This window comes from Canis lupus, chromosome 8, assembly GCF_048164855.1.
Source record: "Canis lupus baileyi chromosome 8, mCanLup2.hap1, whole genome shotgun sequence".
NCBI lineage: Eukaryota > Metazoa > Chordata > Mammalia > Carnivora > Canidae > Canis > Canis lupus.
In genome coordinates this window covers 67,110,139-67,124,227 of record NC_132845.1, presented here as the reverse complement: position 1 = coordinate 67,124,227, position 14,089 = coordinate 67,110,139, and the positions used below count along the sequence as shown (strand labels likewise).

Here is a 14,089-nt window from a genome sequence, read left to right as displayed (position 1 = left end):
CCATAGAGACTCTAGTTCAGCTTGCCGGATAGAATAACTCACTCAATGTAAAGCCAAACAGAGGTACCCACTTGCAATAATTCAGCAGACAGTAGGCCAGCAGCTTGGGTTCCTTCCAATTAGTGGCAGCCATGTTCTCCTTTCGGTGTCTTTCTTGAAAGGTTTCACTAACCCACACGCGTCTCAACTGGCTCACCAGAGAATGTTGATTGGCCAGCCAGGAGTCATCATTTTTAACTATAATACTTATGATCTGTTAAAGAAGCGACAGTTAGGGAACTGACAGGATTCTCTATGCATCTTGCCTAAACTCTGAAGAGTTCAGTTGTTCAGAGAAGAGATGCTACCTTGATGGCCTGAAACTGAAGGTCTAGGCGCATGGTGCTGGTGCTGGGCGAACCGGGACGCACGGCAGTCTGGGTGCCACCAGGCAGCAGCAGAGTAATAAACCTGTTGGGGTTAGCTGCCAGCACATCTCGCAGAGGTCTGGCATCTTTGTGTTTTAAAAAACTCTGAAAACAGAACAAAACAAGCTATTTTAAGCTAGTCAAAACCCACAAAAGCCAAATCCTAAGGTTCTTTCTAAGTCTTTCTAGGCAAGCCAAAAAGTCGCTATAACCACCCTTTAAAAACAAAAAAAAAAACCTGCTTCTTAGCAGTAATAATACTTTGTGATTACGGATTTCATTATCTCAGCAACTCATTCGTTACCACCACCAAAATCCTAAAGAAGGATTCCTCCATTCAAACTTTCCACATACACACCAATGATGTTTCTAACACTCGGATACATTACAGAAAAATACAGCTGGGGAACTGAACAGTGACGTATGAATTTCAGATTTCAGAGCACTCCAGCTGACACAAATCTGCAGGCACACCTGACTGCAGCTCATCGTGTGCCTACCATAAACATTCTGCTCCACTGGGGATCATTCAGGGTGGCTTCCATCATGAACAGCTCTACCGTCTGTGAGGGGTGCCGTGTCAAGAACTTGATCAGAGGCTCTCTGAAGGGACTGCCGGCCTAGAAAACACATGGAGAAAATGGCATGTTCTTGGGGTTTGAGGCTACATTGGCCTATTGACCTACCGTGGCAGGAGAAGGCATCTCTCCCTCTCGTAAGTAGAGTGTGCTACAGCTATAAGCAAATGCTAACATCAAACATGCTTCATGCTGTTAAATTAATCCACCTAAAACATAACAAGCCAACAGATGGAGGAAGAATCAGAATTAACCCCAAGTTTGATCATTACCTCAATCAACATAGCCCGTTCTGTTTTCATCACCACCTCTAACAAAGGCTTGACCAGAGTTTGAGGTGCAGCTGGGATCAGATGAAAAAGGTTTATAATAGCCGAACAAATTTTCATCTCCTAATGAAGAAAACCAGAAATTACAAAACAGGCCAATTAATTTTAGCAGCTAGAGATACCAATGTTACTACAGACCCTACTATGGTCTAGCTACATTCACAAGGCTAGCCACCAGAAGCAAAGAATTAACATGTAAAAAGCCACAATTTATCAATGTCAGGTTATTGCTGTGGCCCAAGGAAACTAACTGCCCTCTGCACTCAGATTTCATCTGTCAACAGAGGGCAGAGGGAGCTGTGTACACCTGTGACTGTGCTGTGTCCGTTTTCGAGAATAGGGACAAATGTTGGAAGTGAACTGCTGGGTTGCCTATGCTTAGCCCCCTATAGTGGAGGAAACAAGCATGCCTGTGGCTGTCAGAGTGTTACGGTTCCCCCGCTTTGTTGTGACATCATGGGGTCTTCCCAACATACTAAGTTCTGAGGGTACAGACTCCTTTGGCCCTCAAAACTTAGCACAAAGAAAGTCTTCAAAAAATCCTTAAGTATTTATCCTGAAAAATTAAACATGAATGTAAATAAATGACTGACCACGGTACGAAGTATTTGTCAATCAGGCCTAAAGATGAAGCTGACAAATTGCTCTACTGAATCATATCCAAAATGTGAAGTGCCAAATTTCTGCACTTTTTAAGGTGCTAACAGCTCAGTGGTCAATCACTCCTGTTCCAACTTTCTGTTCTCAGTGGCAGTTCCCATTGTGTGGTATCCGCCATTCAAAGAGATCCCACATGGCCGGAGCCATGGCCATGGAAGGGAAGACTCCCTGATGTACTCCCCTGCCTTGTGTGTAACAGGATGTCCGTCACACTAATGACAGTAAAATGGGGATGATGAACACTCGTCACAAGGGACCACATCCCAGGAACATCTGAACATATTTCCCCCAAAGCCTCTACGGAGAAAAAGACTAAACTGAGCTGGGGAAGAAATGAGAAAACATGGCTTGGTGTCACCCCACCTCTCCTGTAGAGTTCTTTTCTACAGAATTTCCAGGTCTTCACACAGAGCAAGCTCTATTCTGAAATTACAATGTGCTAATCATGACACTTCTGTATTATGGTTTTTGTTTTACAAGTGCAGTCAGGGAACCACTTCTTTTGGTCTTCATGATAGCACCGGAAGACAAGACTGACAATGTTATCATCCCCATTTTACAGCAGAGGGAAAGCTCGGGGCTTGACTGTCCCAAGTCCCAGCGCTGGGACTACATCGGTGTGGTGTGCGTGAGCAAGAGGTGCAGGGGGACCTGGGCGCTGAGGGGCAAGGAGGTTTTAAGCTCCAGGCAAGTGGGCACTTGCGAGTGTGAAATGAGCTCCTCCCATTTCCTAGCAGGTATGCTATTCTTTGTGTGGTTTCCTTCTAAAAGGTTGTTAGATGTGTGAGCTCGTACAAACATGATGAAGAGCGAAACCCAGGTGAATCTTAGACAGTATTGACATTTTGCAATTCTAACATGTAGGAAACCAAAGAACTTAGCATCTTGCTTTAAAACATCCTAATAGGAAACATGCTTGGCATCCGGACAGTTCACAGCAATGGTACTAATACAACTCCGCCACAGACAGACAATACGGCTCACTGCACTCCAAGGCACAACGCACTCTGTCCACCACAGAACCACAAATCACAGCAAAACCAAATGCGACAACACCCCCTCCTGTGCCTCCACTGAGATTCTCACCTCTACCCCTTCCATGGCAGGCTGAACCAAAACAAAAATTACAGCATGAAAAAAGGCAACAAAAAGGTAAAAAAGAAAAGAAAAAGAAAAGAAAAGATAAACTGTTCTTCACAGTACAAGTCATAAACTGACTTTAATAGGGTTGTTCTCACCTCAAACTGACAGAATGGAGACAAGGAACATCTCCCGCACTCGGAAATGCTCTCCTGAGGATGGGGAGGAAAATCATCTTTTTTCTATTTATGTTATTTACATAAAAACTTCCCATATACTCATACACAGTAAAGATTATTGGGGGAAACAAGACAGGAAAGACAATTATCAAAAAGCACACACAATAATTAACAAATGCTCAACAGCAAAAAAAATACACCTTCCACCCTTCTGATGTCAAAACAGAGCCCTTCAGACAGTGTAGGATAGAATACCTCCCTTCCCTAAATAAAATTTAAAACGCAGGAATTTCAGAATTCTTGCCCAGGGGGAGAAATTGTCAGACCTTGTGGTAAACAAATGCATTTAAAAATCTGGTTTTGTTTCGAGTAAGCTATGACCTTATGTGCAGTGCTGACATGAAAGAAAATCTCTTCCTCTCTCCCAGCACAAGTCAGAAGAGTACAGGTGGTTTAGCTCCCTCAACTGGGCATGAGTGAGGCCCCCACACCCAGAGGAACCCACAGGCCATGCTGCGCCCACAGATATCTGGGTTATTCTGTGAAGTGAAGCTGTGTATGCACACAGACTTGGCACATGTGGTCCTGAGTCCTCCCAAGGGAGTTTAACGCCAGAACCAGGCAAGCCTTCCTATACATGGTGCTCATGCAAAGCTCTGATCATCACGGTACCCAGCATTACAGAAAACCCCGTGTTTGTTTTATTATAGTCAACTATTTAACAGGTCTTCAGTTATGGGTTCTCAATTATGTAATGTTATTTGGGGATTCAACCAAATGGGGACAAACACGATGTAAGATCCATACTCAATTCTGAACATCCATAAAAAATTATCAGAGCTCAAGAGTACAAAGGCAGCTTGGCCCTGGGCTGAGGTGATGAAATGGTGGGGACGCTGCTCCTGGACCCCAAACACCACAGCCTGAGGCCATCCTTGCAGAGCTGGGTGTTTCCAGGCCGGTCAAGGAGCAGACTCCTACGGTGGTCACCACATGTTCCTGCAGGAGTTGGGAGGACTTTCTAAAACCCACAGCTCCGTCTCCTGCCCACTGCCCCTGCCCCATCCAAGGAGCCCTCCAAATAACTTGCTATACAAGTTTATGGAATCTTCCTGATCTAATGGAAGTAATTCACCTGCCTCGTAGGAGTTAAATGTTTATTCTAGAACTGTGTGTTGCAGAGTTAACAGATAAAACAAACATAAAACTTAGAGCAAAAATACCTAGTGGATGAGACGGGGAGGAAAAGCACAGAGGCACCTGTACCTACTCCCAAAAGTTTAGGCTTTTAAAATACACTCTGCTCTTCCCCACAAAGAGGTTCCTGATTTTTCCCTGTGTATATAAGTAACGAACCTTCAAAGAGGTCATGGTGGTATAACACTCCTAAAAAAAAGTTTAAAATCCTGGTTTAGTTTTGCTTAGTTGGCTGTTTAGAAGCGGCAGGAATAGAGACTTACATAAACAAAACACCTTGACACAGAATGGTCAAAACAAAGCATAATTAAGCCAAAAAAAAAAAAAAAATCCAAGTTGGGATGAAACACAGCATCCAACAAATAGGCACAGGAAGACAAAAAGCCACGTTGATTATGCCTCTGAAAAGCTATAGAATCCCCTTATTAGGACACTGCCATACAATTTCACCAGGTTTAACAGGAACTTAGGGAAAACACGATCCTACCGATAGAACAGTTATCAACTTAAAAAGTATTTTAAAGGAATATTAACTTATACAAAATAGATTCAAAACAGCAAGAACCATTATTTTTAAGAGCAAAATCTTAAAATGACCAACATCAGGCACATAAAAAAATTGAACTAAAGTAGTTTTCCCTTAAACCCATAAAAAATGTGTTTTTGAAGTACTGGCCATTTGATTTTTGGCAAACAGTTGGGGTGGGGCTTCAGACCCGTAAACATACATGCAGGTATTTATGTGATGCTTTGCTACACTATCCTCAGTGTCTGAAGTCCTGAAATCTATACTTAGTTTCATGAGGCGGTGATGATGGGAAGCAATGGGAAACCACAGCTGAGGAATGCACCACCATGCAGACAGCAGCTGCCAAAAACACTCTAGAAAATGTACTTTATAGCAAAACTAGTAAAATTGAAATACTAATATTTCAAGCTTCCCAGAATTCTCATCAACAAAAACGTCATATTAAGGTGAACAAAGGAGATTTTAAAGAAACACAAAAAGAAATGTTCAAGAATTAAGAAAAATAAAGGCAAAATGTAATGCTGGTAAAAGATGTTCAACACTTTACACGGACTATGATGACATAAACTGGGTTTCTGACCGGTATTTTACTTAAAAGCACTGCTCCAATATTAACATTGCCAGCAGCAGTGCCCGGCAGGGCTGCCCTTCCCAGAAGCAAACAAGTCACTCACGTTTCCGTCGCTCCTCTGGCCCCCTTTGTGGGTGAGGACCACCACTTCCATCCACTTTCGTAGATGTTGCTGTGGGGAAAAACAACATCCTTAGACACTTTTCCCCTCACAGAGGATCAGTTCGATTCCACACTATTCTTACATGAAAATTCATATGTAATCATTAATTTCCATTATATTTAACGTAGGATGGCAGTGTTCATATTTGAAACAGCCCAACCACTGCTCTAGAGAGGAGGGTAACTAGCATCTGCGTCACGTTCTATGAACAAAAGGCTGAATTTATGCTGATAGAAAAAAAAAAAAAAAAAGTCCTGAAACCTGATCATTCTAGTGCTAGCATCTTACTGCTGTCCTCTTATTACCATGTTACTTGGTGCTGCACCTGTTCATTGAGCGCCTGTAGAAGCCGGGCACCATGCTAGGTACCTGGGTGGAGAAGTGAAAGACAGGCAGACATCATCCTATCCTCGTTCCTCAGGTTCAAGTGGGGAGAACAGGTAAAGGACACAGGTGCCTGCTGTGGAACAGTCATGCTAAAGGTTATGAAAGAGGAACAGGAATCAGCTGGAGAAGGCAGTCAAGGTCAAGGAGGGTCTTGCACACCAGGCAGAGAAAAGGAAAGGCAAAGGCCCTGAGTCCACCAACAAGAAGGCTGGTTGCTATGTATGGCTAAGGAGCAATGGGCATGGGGTGGGAGGAAATGGTGGTGGGCAGGTGAGATGAGCATGGTCAGAGGCTGTACAAATTAGGGCAAACAGGAACCACTTCCCTTCTGTGCAGAACAAGGGCAACTGTTAACATGGTAAGACTGTGTTCTACTCCAAGACCATGGAGGAGAGAGATCCCTGAGCCCAAAGCAACTCTGATCTGACCGGGGCATGCAGCAGGCAGCCTCCCAGCCATGATGTCCAGCAAAGCCTGGCAGATAGGCACTCAGAGCCTACAGGTAAAACCACAAGACTATCCAAATAACACAACTATCTTCATTGTCTCACACTGTCCAGACTTGTTCTTCAAACACTGAAGCCCTGCAGGAAGTTAACTAGTTGTTTTTAAAAGGACTCCATGGTAAAAGAGACTTGGGGACACATGACTTAAATACACTTAGACTTAAATACACCTATAGGGCCAGTGTTCCAAATAACACACACTGAGAAACACTAAAATCTATATGCTTTCAAAGAAACTAAGTACACTAAGCTATTTGCCAGTAAAATTCCTGGAAAGATATTAATCGCCAAGATCTACATTCATGAAACCTGACCTTACTACAACAGCTCTTTTGCCAAAGATAAGAGAGGAACAAAACCAAAGGAAATGGAAGCAGCCAGCTGCATCACCTATCCTGTTTTCAGATTCCCCAAAGGAAAAAAATACACTAATTGTACATAAGTTCACTTTTAGTTCAAGAAGGAGCTATCCACCACAAATAACTACATGAGAGACTTCAAAGTCAAATATCAAGCAGTTCAAATTTTTAAAATGGCAAATTTTCAGGATTGTGTTCATGGATACCCATTCTACAGAGTAGGGTGTCTCAGCTCTTAAAATTATGCTGAAGGGTTGAGCTGCTAACCTTGAAAGCCCATCACACTCGGGAAAACAAAGGCTCAGAGATAGAGCACAGCTCTGAAGACCAGGACTCAAAGGGCAAATGTGTGTTTGACCACTGCACCACCCCTGCTGCAATGCAGCAGGCATGAACACATCAGAAGACCCATCCATGCCACACACGCAAATGCCCTGTTGGCAGAGACCTCGGCTGGACTCTAGCAAGGTGGGGGCCAGAGGAACACAGCTGGACAAATGGTAGCTTCAGTTTCTTTATCCAAGAACATCAACATTCTCTACATTTAGAGAAATTTTAACCATTCTGAAAATAGCTACCATGCCAAAGAAGGGAGGGAAAAATCCTCTGAACAAATCAAAAACATAAACCCCCAAACTTCACTCTAGGGAGAAGACGACTCCTACCCCAAGTCAGAAACTATGGATTGTAAAGTGGTACAGCAGTCTCTTCACACTGTTCTACAGAATCTGTTCTAATACCATTCACTGAATAACTCTCAGCTCACAGCCAAGCGTCAAGGGTCAGCCTGGTGGTAAAACCACCCACTAGCCACAAGCACATCGCTTCTGGCAGGCATGCAAAGGCAGCGAAAAAAGACAGCGGAGAGGGAAGAAATGAACATGACAACACTGGGATAGTCGGCATACATGCACAGGTCTCACACTGAATGGAGGATAAAATGCATATCTGATGTGCTCTCCTTAGGAAGTGATACAACCTCACCTACTGTGATCACGTCTGTTAACGTGCGCATGCACATACACTGGTAGGGAGGGTGTGTATACACATCTAGAAGTTAAACAGGAAAGAGCCTTCCAATTCGGGAGATTTACTCCCATGGAATACTGTTTCCCGATAACACTCTAATAGGGCATCAGCTACAATTCTTAGGGCCAACTGTAATACTACCAACTCCAAGTCAGGTGTTCCAGTCATTGTTCCTTTTTCAGGTATCTGCAGGTACGAAGACGCAGTAGGTGACAGAAAAAGCTGTATGGTCCCCACACATCCATATATCTGCAACTCTACATACGCTACATCTATATATGTCACCTCACCCCCACTTACAGCTAGGGTAAAGGTGCACCAAAACCAAAAAAAAAAAAAAAAACCAACTATCTTTGGTGTCCTGAGATGTCTAAATGGCCAAAGGCCACCCGAGAAACAGAAGCATGGGAAGTACGTACACGTCCACAATAACATACCATGAAATCTTAAGTTATTTACGAACGTCTACTTACTGGAAGCAAAACTGAATGCAGAAGAAAGTTAACAGCTGAACCTCCTTCATCTGCTTATATTCAAATTTAAACACTGTCTAACAGGTATTTTATTTGCATAATTATTTTCTTGGTAATTTTAAAAACCCAAAAAACTCCTAAAGTTCTTACATGTTTTTCAATACATCACGTCTATAATAGCAAAAGACTGGGAGCAATCTAGACATTTGTCAGTGGGGGAATGGTGAAGCGAATTCTGGCATGTCCACATAATGAAATATTACATAGCCAGAAGACAGGTGGCTCAGCGGTTGAGCATCAGCCTTTGGTTCAGGACATGATCCCAGAGTTCTGGGATTGAGTCCCGCATCAGGCTCCCTGCATGGAGCCTGCTTCTCCCTCTGCCTGTGTCTCTGCCTTTCTCTCTCTGTGAGTCTCTCATGAATAAACAAAATCTTAGAAAAATTTTAAAAAAAGAAAAAGCACTTCATGTTCTGATCTGAAATGAGCAGTAAATAGAAAGAATATGACCCGTGTGTACATGGTGCTGCCTTTTGAGGGAAACAAAAGAATTATGTATGTCCTCCTATAAATGTAAAACATCTCAGACAGACATACAGGAAACCATTATCACTGGCTATCCCCGGGAAGGGGAGATGGGCTGCTGGAAGACAGGGATGGGAGGAGACGTTCACAGTACCCCTTTCACACCTCCTGAATTTTAACCACCCCCATGTTACTGCCCACCCCCCCCCAAAAAAAAGACCCTTAAAATTTCAGGTTGAATACAGAGTATGTTTAAATGTAATATGGCTTACCATCATCTGATCACAAAATTTATCATTGAAGGAGTTTGGGAAAAGCCGGGTAACGGAAGTCAGACGATTCACGACGTTCAGCGTCAAGCTTCGATAATCCCCCAGCATCATCAACAAAGGCCGCATATGTGTATGTATTTGATCTACTTCTATGGTAGCACCTTCCAAAAACTATTTAAAAAGAAAGGTTATGGAGAAAAATAGACAACAAAATACACTTTATAACAGAATGAACTCATTCAGCTCTAGCAGCAAGATTTTATTTTCCGTGAGAAAATGAAATATTAGGCAAGCACATTCTAAAAGTTTATGATGAAGAAGACTAGTCATTACTGTCACTATTTTAATAGGCTCAGTGTTACTGGGAAACAAATAGAGACATTACTGGAATCCAATGTGTACTAACAAGAGGCAGCCTTCCAGGTGCATGAACCAGGTGAACAGGAAGAGCGCTGAAGACAGACCCTCGCCCGCACATACACACGTGCATCCCACTCACCTTTCTCATGCAGGCTTCCCCAGCCTCCTGCAGCTCACTGTTGGTGGAATTCAGGGCCTTGAAGAGTGCAGCAATAATCTTCTCCCTGGACTGAGGAAGGTAATTGCAGGCAGCAAGCGCATCTTTCGGAAGAGAAATCAATGAGGTTAATCAATTTCATTATTAACCTTAAAAAGATATAAACAATTTCCTTGTCTAAAGGCTCTTACCAAACAACACAAAGTATGAATCACTGAACCACTTCCCATGTGTCTGCCCTCGAAAAAGATCAAAGAATGCCATGTGATCTTCTAACTCACATGGTCAGTGTTATTTAAGAGGGGAGCCAACAGCCTGTCAGAAGAGCCATGGTAAATATTACCCTGTCCAGATAGACAGAGGGAGGAAGTGGAGGTGCCCACTGACACCCTTTCCCCAAGACATCCCCACAAGGGGTGAGAGGATAGCTGGGCTGTGGGCAGACACACTGAACTGGCCTTGAACTCTGGTGATGAGGGAATACACATGCAGCCTGGCTTTTCTTCCACTATCCATGTCAGGCAGCCTTCTCCCCACGTGGGGAGTTAAAGGTTTTGAAAATACAGATATTCTCAGAAAAGGGAATATGTTAGTCAAGAGAGAACATCTGACCAAGAGCAACGCCTGTACTAGCCAACAGGATTGCACAAGAGGCACTGGAAGAAAGGTATCCCAAGAGGAAAGAAGCTGTCAAACTTGGCTGCCGAGCATCTCTCTCCCTCCCACCTGCTATGTCTTCCAAACCTCGGCCCCATGCTCATGCAGGTATTATGGCTTGCTTCTCAGCTCCTCTATCTCTAACTCAAGGAAGATTCTGGCAACATTTCATATAGAGTATAAAAAAACAAGAAAGAGGACTTTCTTGTTGGTGGCTCAGTGGTTTAGCGCCGCCTTCAGCCCAGGGCCTGATCCTGGAGTCCCGGGATCGAGTCCCATGTCAGGCTCCCTGCATGGAGCCTGCTTCTCCCTCTGCCTGTGTCTCTGCCTCTCTCCCATGTCAGGCTCCCTGCATGGAGCCTGCTTCTCCCTCTGCCTGTGTCTCTGCCTCTCTCTCTCTCTCTCTCTCTCTGTATCTCTCATGAATAAATAAAATATTTTAAAAAAATCATTGACTTTTAAAAATATAAATAAATAAATACATACATACATATATACATACATACCGAGAAAGCAAGAGACCAAGTCAACTAAAAAAAAACTTGTACTGGGTATTTATTTACCAAAAAAAAAAAGGTGTGTTGGGTGGTGGGGACGGGGTGGGTGGGGTGTGGTGTGATGCTTCTAAGTGAGTAAAAATTCAACAATGTAGCTGACGTTGCTCATGAAGCCTTGAAGACAACAGAATCTCAAATGCTACAAAACCAATGTGCAAAACCTATGAAGGCTATAGTAGATCTTCCTATATACTCTGATTTGGGCGAAACTGGCAATATATGAATGCTACGACTGCTCTCTTCAACCAGAGCGTTCGATTCATCAGAGAACTATAGCATTAAGAGTTAATTACTACAAAGTAAAATGCATAGTGTACAAGAATAAACAATTGTTTAAATCCTATCAATCTATATGATCTATTGACATCTCACAATGTCAATAGATTATATGTTTGACAAATACTCAAACATGATTATCCCACCTTAAAAAGAACATAAAAAAAAAACCACAACCCCAAAAGACCACTGCCTCCTTGTACCTTCATACCCATGGCTTGTTTCAGATTTAATTCATATTAACTTACTTAATGCTGCAATTCGCAAAGGCACCAGTGATGGAAGGCTTTTGTAACAGGGCAGCTTTGTTAAAGCTGAGTCTTCAGCCTCACACAAATTTAACAGCTGTAAAAGATAAAATAATTTAATTTAGCCTGCTCTTACTGTGAAGACAAGTAACCTTGAAAATTACAGAACATAGCAATCTTACACACACACACACACACACACACACACACACAAACACACACAACATGATTAATGACTGATAAACTAAACTCAAACCCTAGGGAATATTGAATGTGACAGAGCTTCCTTCTAAAGCAAACTGTGTCAACCTCATTAGTGAAATAAATTCTTAGATACTGGGGATCCCTGGGTGGCGCAGTGGTTTAGCGCCTGCCTTTGGCCCAGGGCGTGATCCTGGAGGCCCGGGATCGAATCCCACGTTGGGCTCCCGGTGCATGGAGCCTGCTTCTCCCTCTGCCTATCTCTCTGCCTCTCTCTCACTCACTGTGTGCCTATCATAAATATAAAAATAAAATAAAATTAAAAAAAAAATTCTTAGATACTTTCTCACCCACTCTGATACCATAACTGGCAATCACCTGAACTGCAAATATCATGATGGCAGGAACATCTCCCTCCTTATAAGCCATGGGCCCATGGCTCAAAAAACATACGTGCTGTAATTCAATAGCTGAGTAGTAATACTTTTTTCAAGTACAGAAAAGCATAAAGAAGTTGAAAATCACTGGGAATACTGTTAACTCAGAGATTCCTGTAAAAATCTTTCCAAATATTTTATCATTCCCCAGTATATATTATATATCTAATACCCAAAATATCATACATGTTGTTCTATTACTGTTTTCTCTATTTACATCCTGGGAAAATGGGATAAACTTTATCATATCTTTTTTCCCTCAAAGATTCCTACCTAGTAAAAGATTTCAAACAGCAAAAAAGGATATATACACTAATAAGCACTTTAAGCCACCACCCTATTCCACTCCATCACTATGAGTTACTCTCCTCATAAATACGTGCGTATGCACACACACACAGATACCTGTATCTGTAGCTATCTCTAGAAAGAGAGTGATGCATACTCCACAACAGAATCACCTGGGAAGCTTAGAGCTGGTAGATCTGGAGGGCTGACTCCAAACCTGGGAGATGACTCAGGAGTCTCTCTTTTTAAAAAGATCCCACATGTTCTGATACAGCCAGTACACTGATAAACACTTGGAAAACCAGTTGCATTCCCTGCAATTTATCACTCAACACTATCAGGTTCTGGTCTTAAGCTTAGTGAGGAACTTTCCACACAGGGGAAAACACATGTGCCTCTGGAATCACCAAAGGGAAACTTCCTCCCATCCTCCAGTGGCTCTCCTAGAACCTCTGTCCAAACATATGAACTATGACTCCTACACAAGGAATACGATAAGATATAAAAGATCAAAGCTAGACCATGTGATCATAGAATTCTATGTCCAAGCAAATACACTGGGCTTAAAAATTCAAGAGGTAAATTTTTCGTAAGTGGAAATTCAAACTTAGTGTGGATCAGAAAGAAGTTGCTTTCTTATGACTTTTGCCTCTGTTCATTCTGACAATGCCTCCAGAGTAGGATTCAGGTTCTAAAAAAAATTTCACTTTGGGATTCATCACCAAACCATCACTGTATTCTATGAATTAATGCTTAGAATTGGACTGGAAGTACAGTTCAATCTGTTTCTAATATCACCCCATACTGGAAAGTTCACAAACACTTGTAGGACACCATCTGCTATCACCCAAAATGAGAACAATCAGAATCTCTAGTTCACGAAGAGCTGTCCAAACTAAATAATGGCATTCATGTGTGGTAAGTTCTTCACAGCACACAGCACATTCTTAAGTGATGAATAAATTCAATAAACTGGCGCTTGCTCTAAGCCAGTGTTATTCTAAGCCCCAGCTGATAAGAGCAATCAAAGTAGGCAGCACAGCTTTCTCTAGACTACATCCTTCAGGCTCTGGGATCAAGGCCTGGAGAAGGCTAAAGCTCGAAGGACTCAGAAAACAGCCACAGATGGTTGACCATCTCCAGTTACCCGGCCTACCTTCTGTAACGTACCTCTGCAGGTGGTTGTGCCAGGTTACAGCTGGTTACCTGTGGTCACTACCCGGGCCTTCTCTGAGTGCTGCCTGACCAGTCTTCGTGCACAAAGACAGGCTACCAGACATACGTCATCACCATCCACACCACGCCGCACCACCACCCCCCTACCTCTGTGTAGAACACCTTATGCTCCACCACGTTAAGATCCATTGTGAAGAGCCTGGGCTGCAGTGTGGTACAGAATGTATTCCCCTCCATCAGGCCAATCTGTGCGTTGGCAGGCTGGTGTCGGAGCAAATGCTTCTTAGGTGGGACCATATCCTGGAGGACCTGGGGGAGGCAAGGAGGAAGTACTACTAACCCGCCATCCTTTAAAAAGCAAATATGGCTCATCATAACATTCTCAAATGACTATCAGTTTGAAAATGGAAGATGGGGGGTGCCTGGGTGGCTCAGTGGTTGAACGTCTGCCTTTGGCTCAGGTCGTGATTCTGCGGTCCTGGGATCAG

At 43.0% G+C, this 14,089-nt stretch overlaps 1 protein-coding gene across 17 annotated transcripts in view; it reads right to left on the bottom strand.

Annotated features, from left to right (window-relative positions):
* TRRAP (transformation/transcription domain associated protein) overlaps positions 1-14,089 on the bottom strand; it is a 115,551-nt gene that overhangs the window by 59,350 nt on the left and 42,112 nt on the right. For 9 of the 17 annotated variants that reach the window (XM_072837005.1, XM_072837003.1, XM_072837012.1 and 6 more), the window contains 11 exons: positions 13,749-13,910; positions 11,500-11,596; positions 9,744-9,865; positions 9,245-9,415; positions 5,634-5,702; positions 3,213-3,266; positions 3,061-3,081; positions 1,258-1,377; positions 908-1,027; positions 348-512; positions 72-253 (listed from right to left, as the gene is read on the bottom strand). In XM_072837005.1, coding sequence (XP_072693106.1) covers positions 72-253; positions 348-512; positions 908-1,027; positions 1,258-1,377; positions 3,061-3,081; positions 3,213-3,266; positions 5,634-5,702; positions 9,245-9,415; positions 9,744-9,865; positions 11,500-11,596; positions 13,749-13,910 — 1,283 coding nt within the window. The remainder of the gene's footprint in view (positions 1-71; positions 254-347; positions 513-907; positions 1,028-1,257; positions 1,378-3,060; positions 3,082-3,212; positions 3,267-5,633; positions 5,703-9,244; positions 9,416-9,743; positions 9,866-11,499; positions 11,597-13,748; positions 13,911-14,089) is intronic. The other 8 variants (XM_072837013.1, XM_072837019.1, XM_072837017.1 and 5 more) reach the window with 3 other exon arrangements.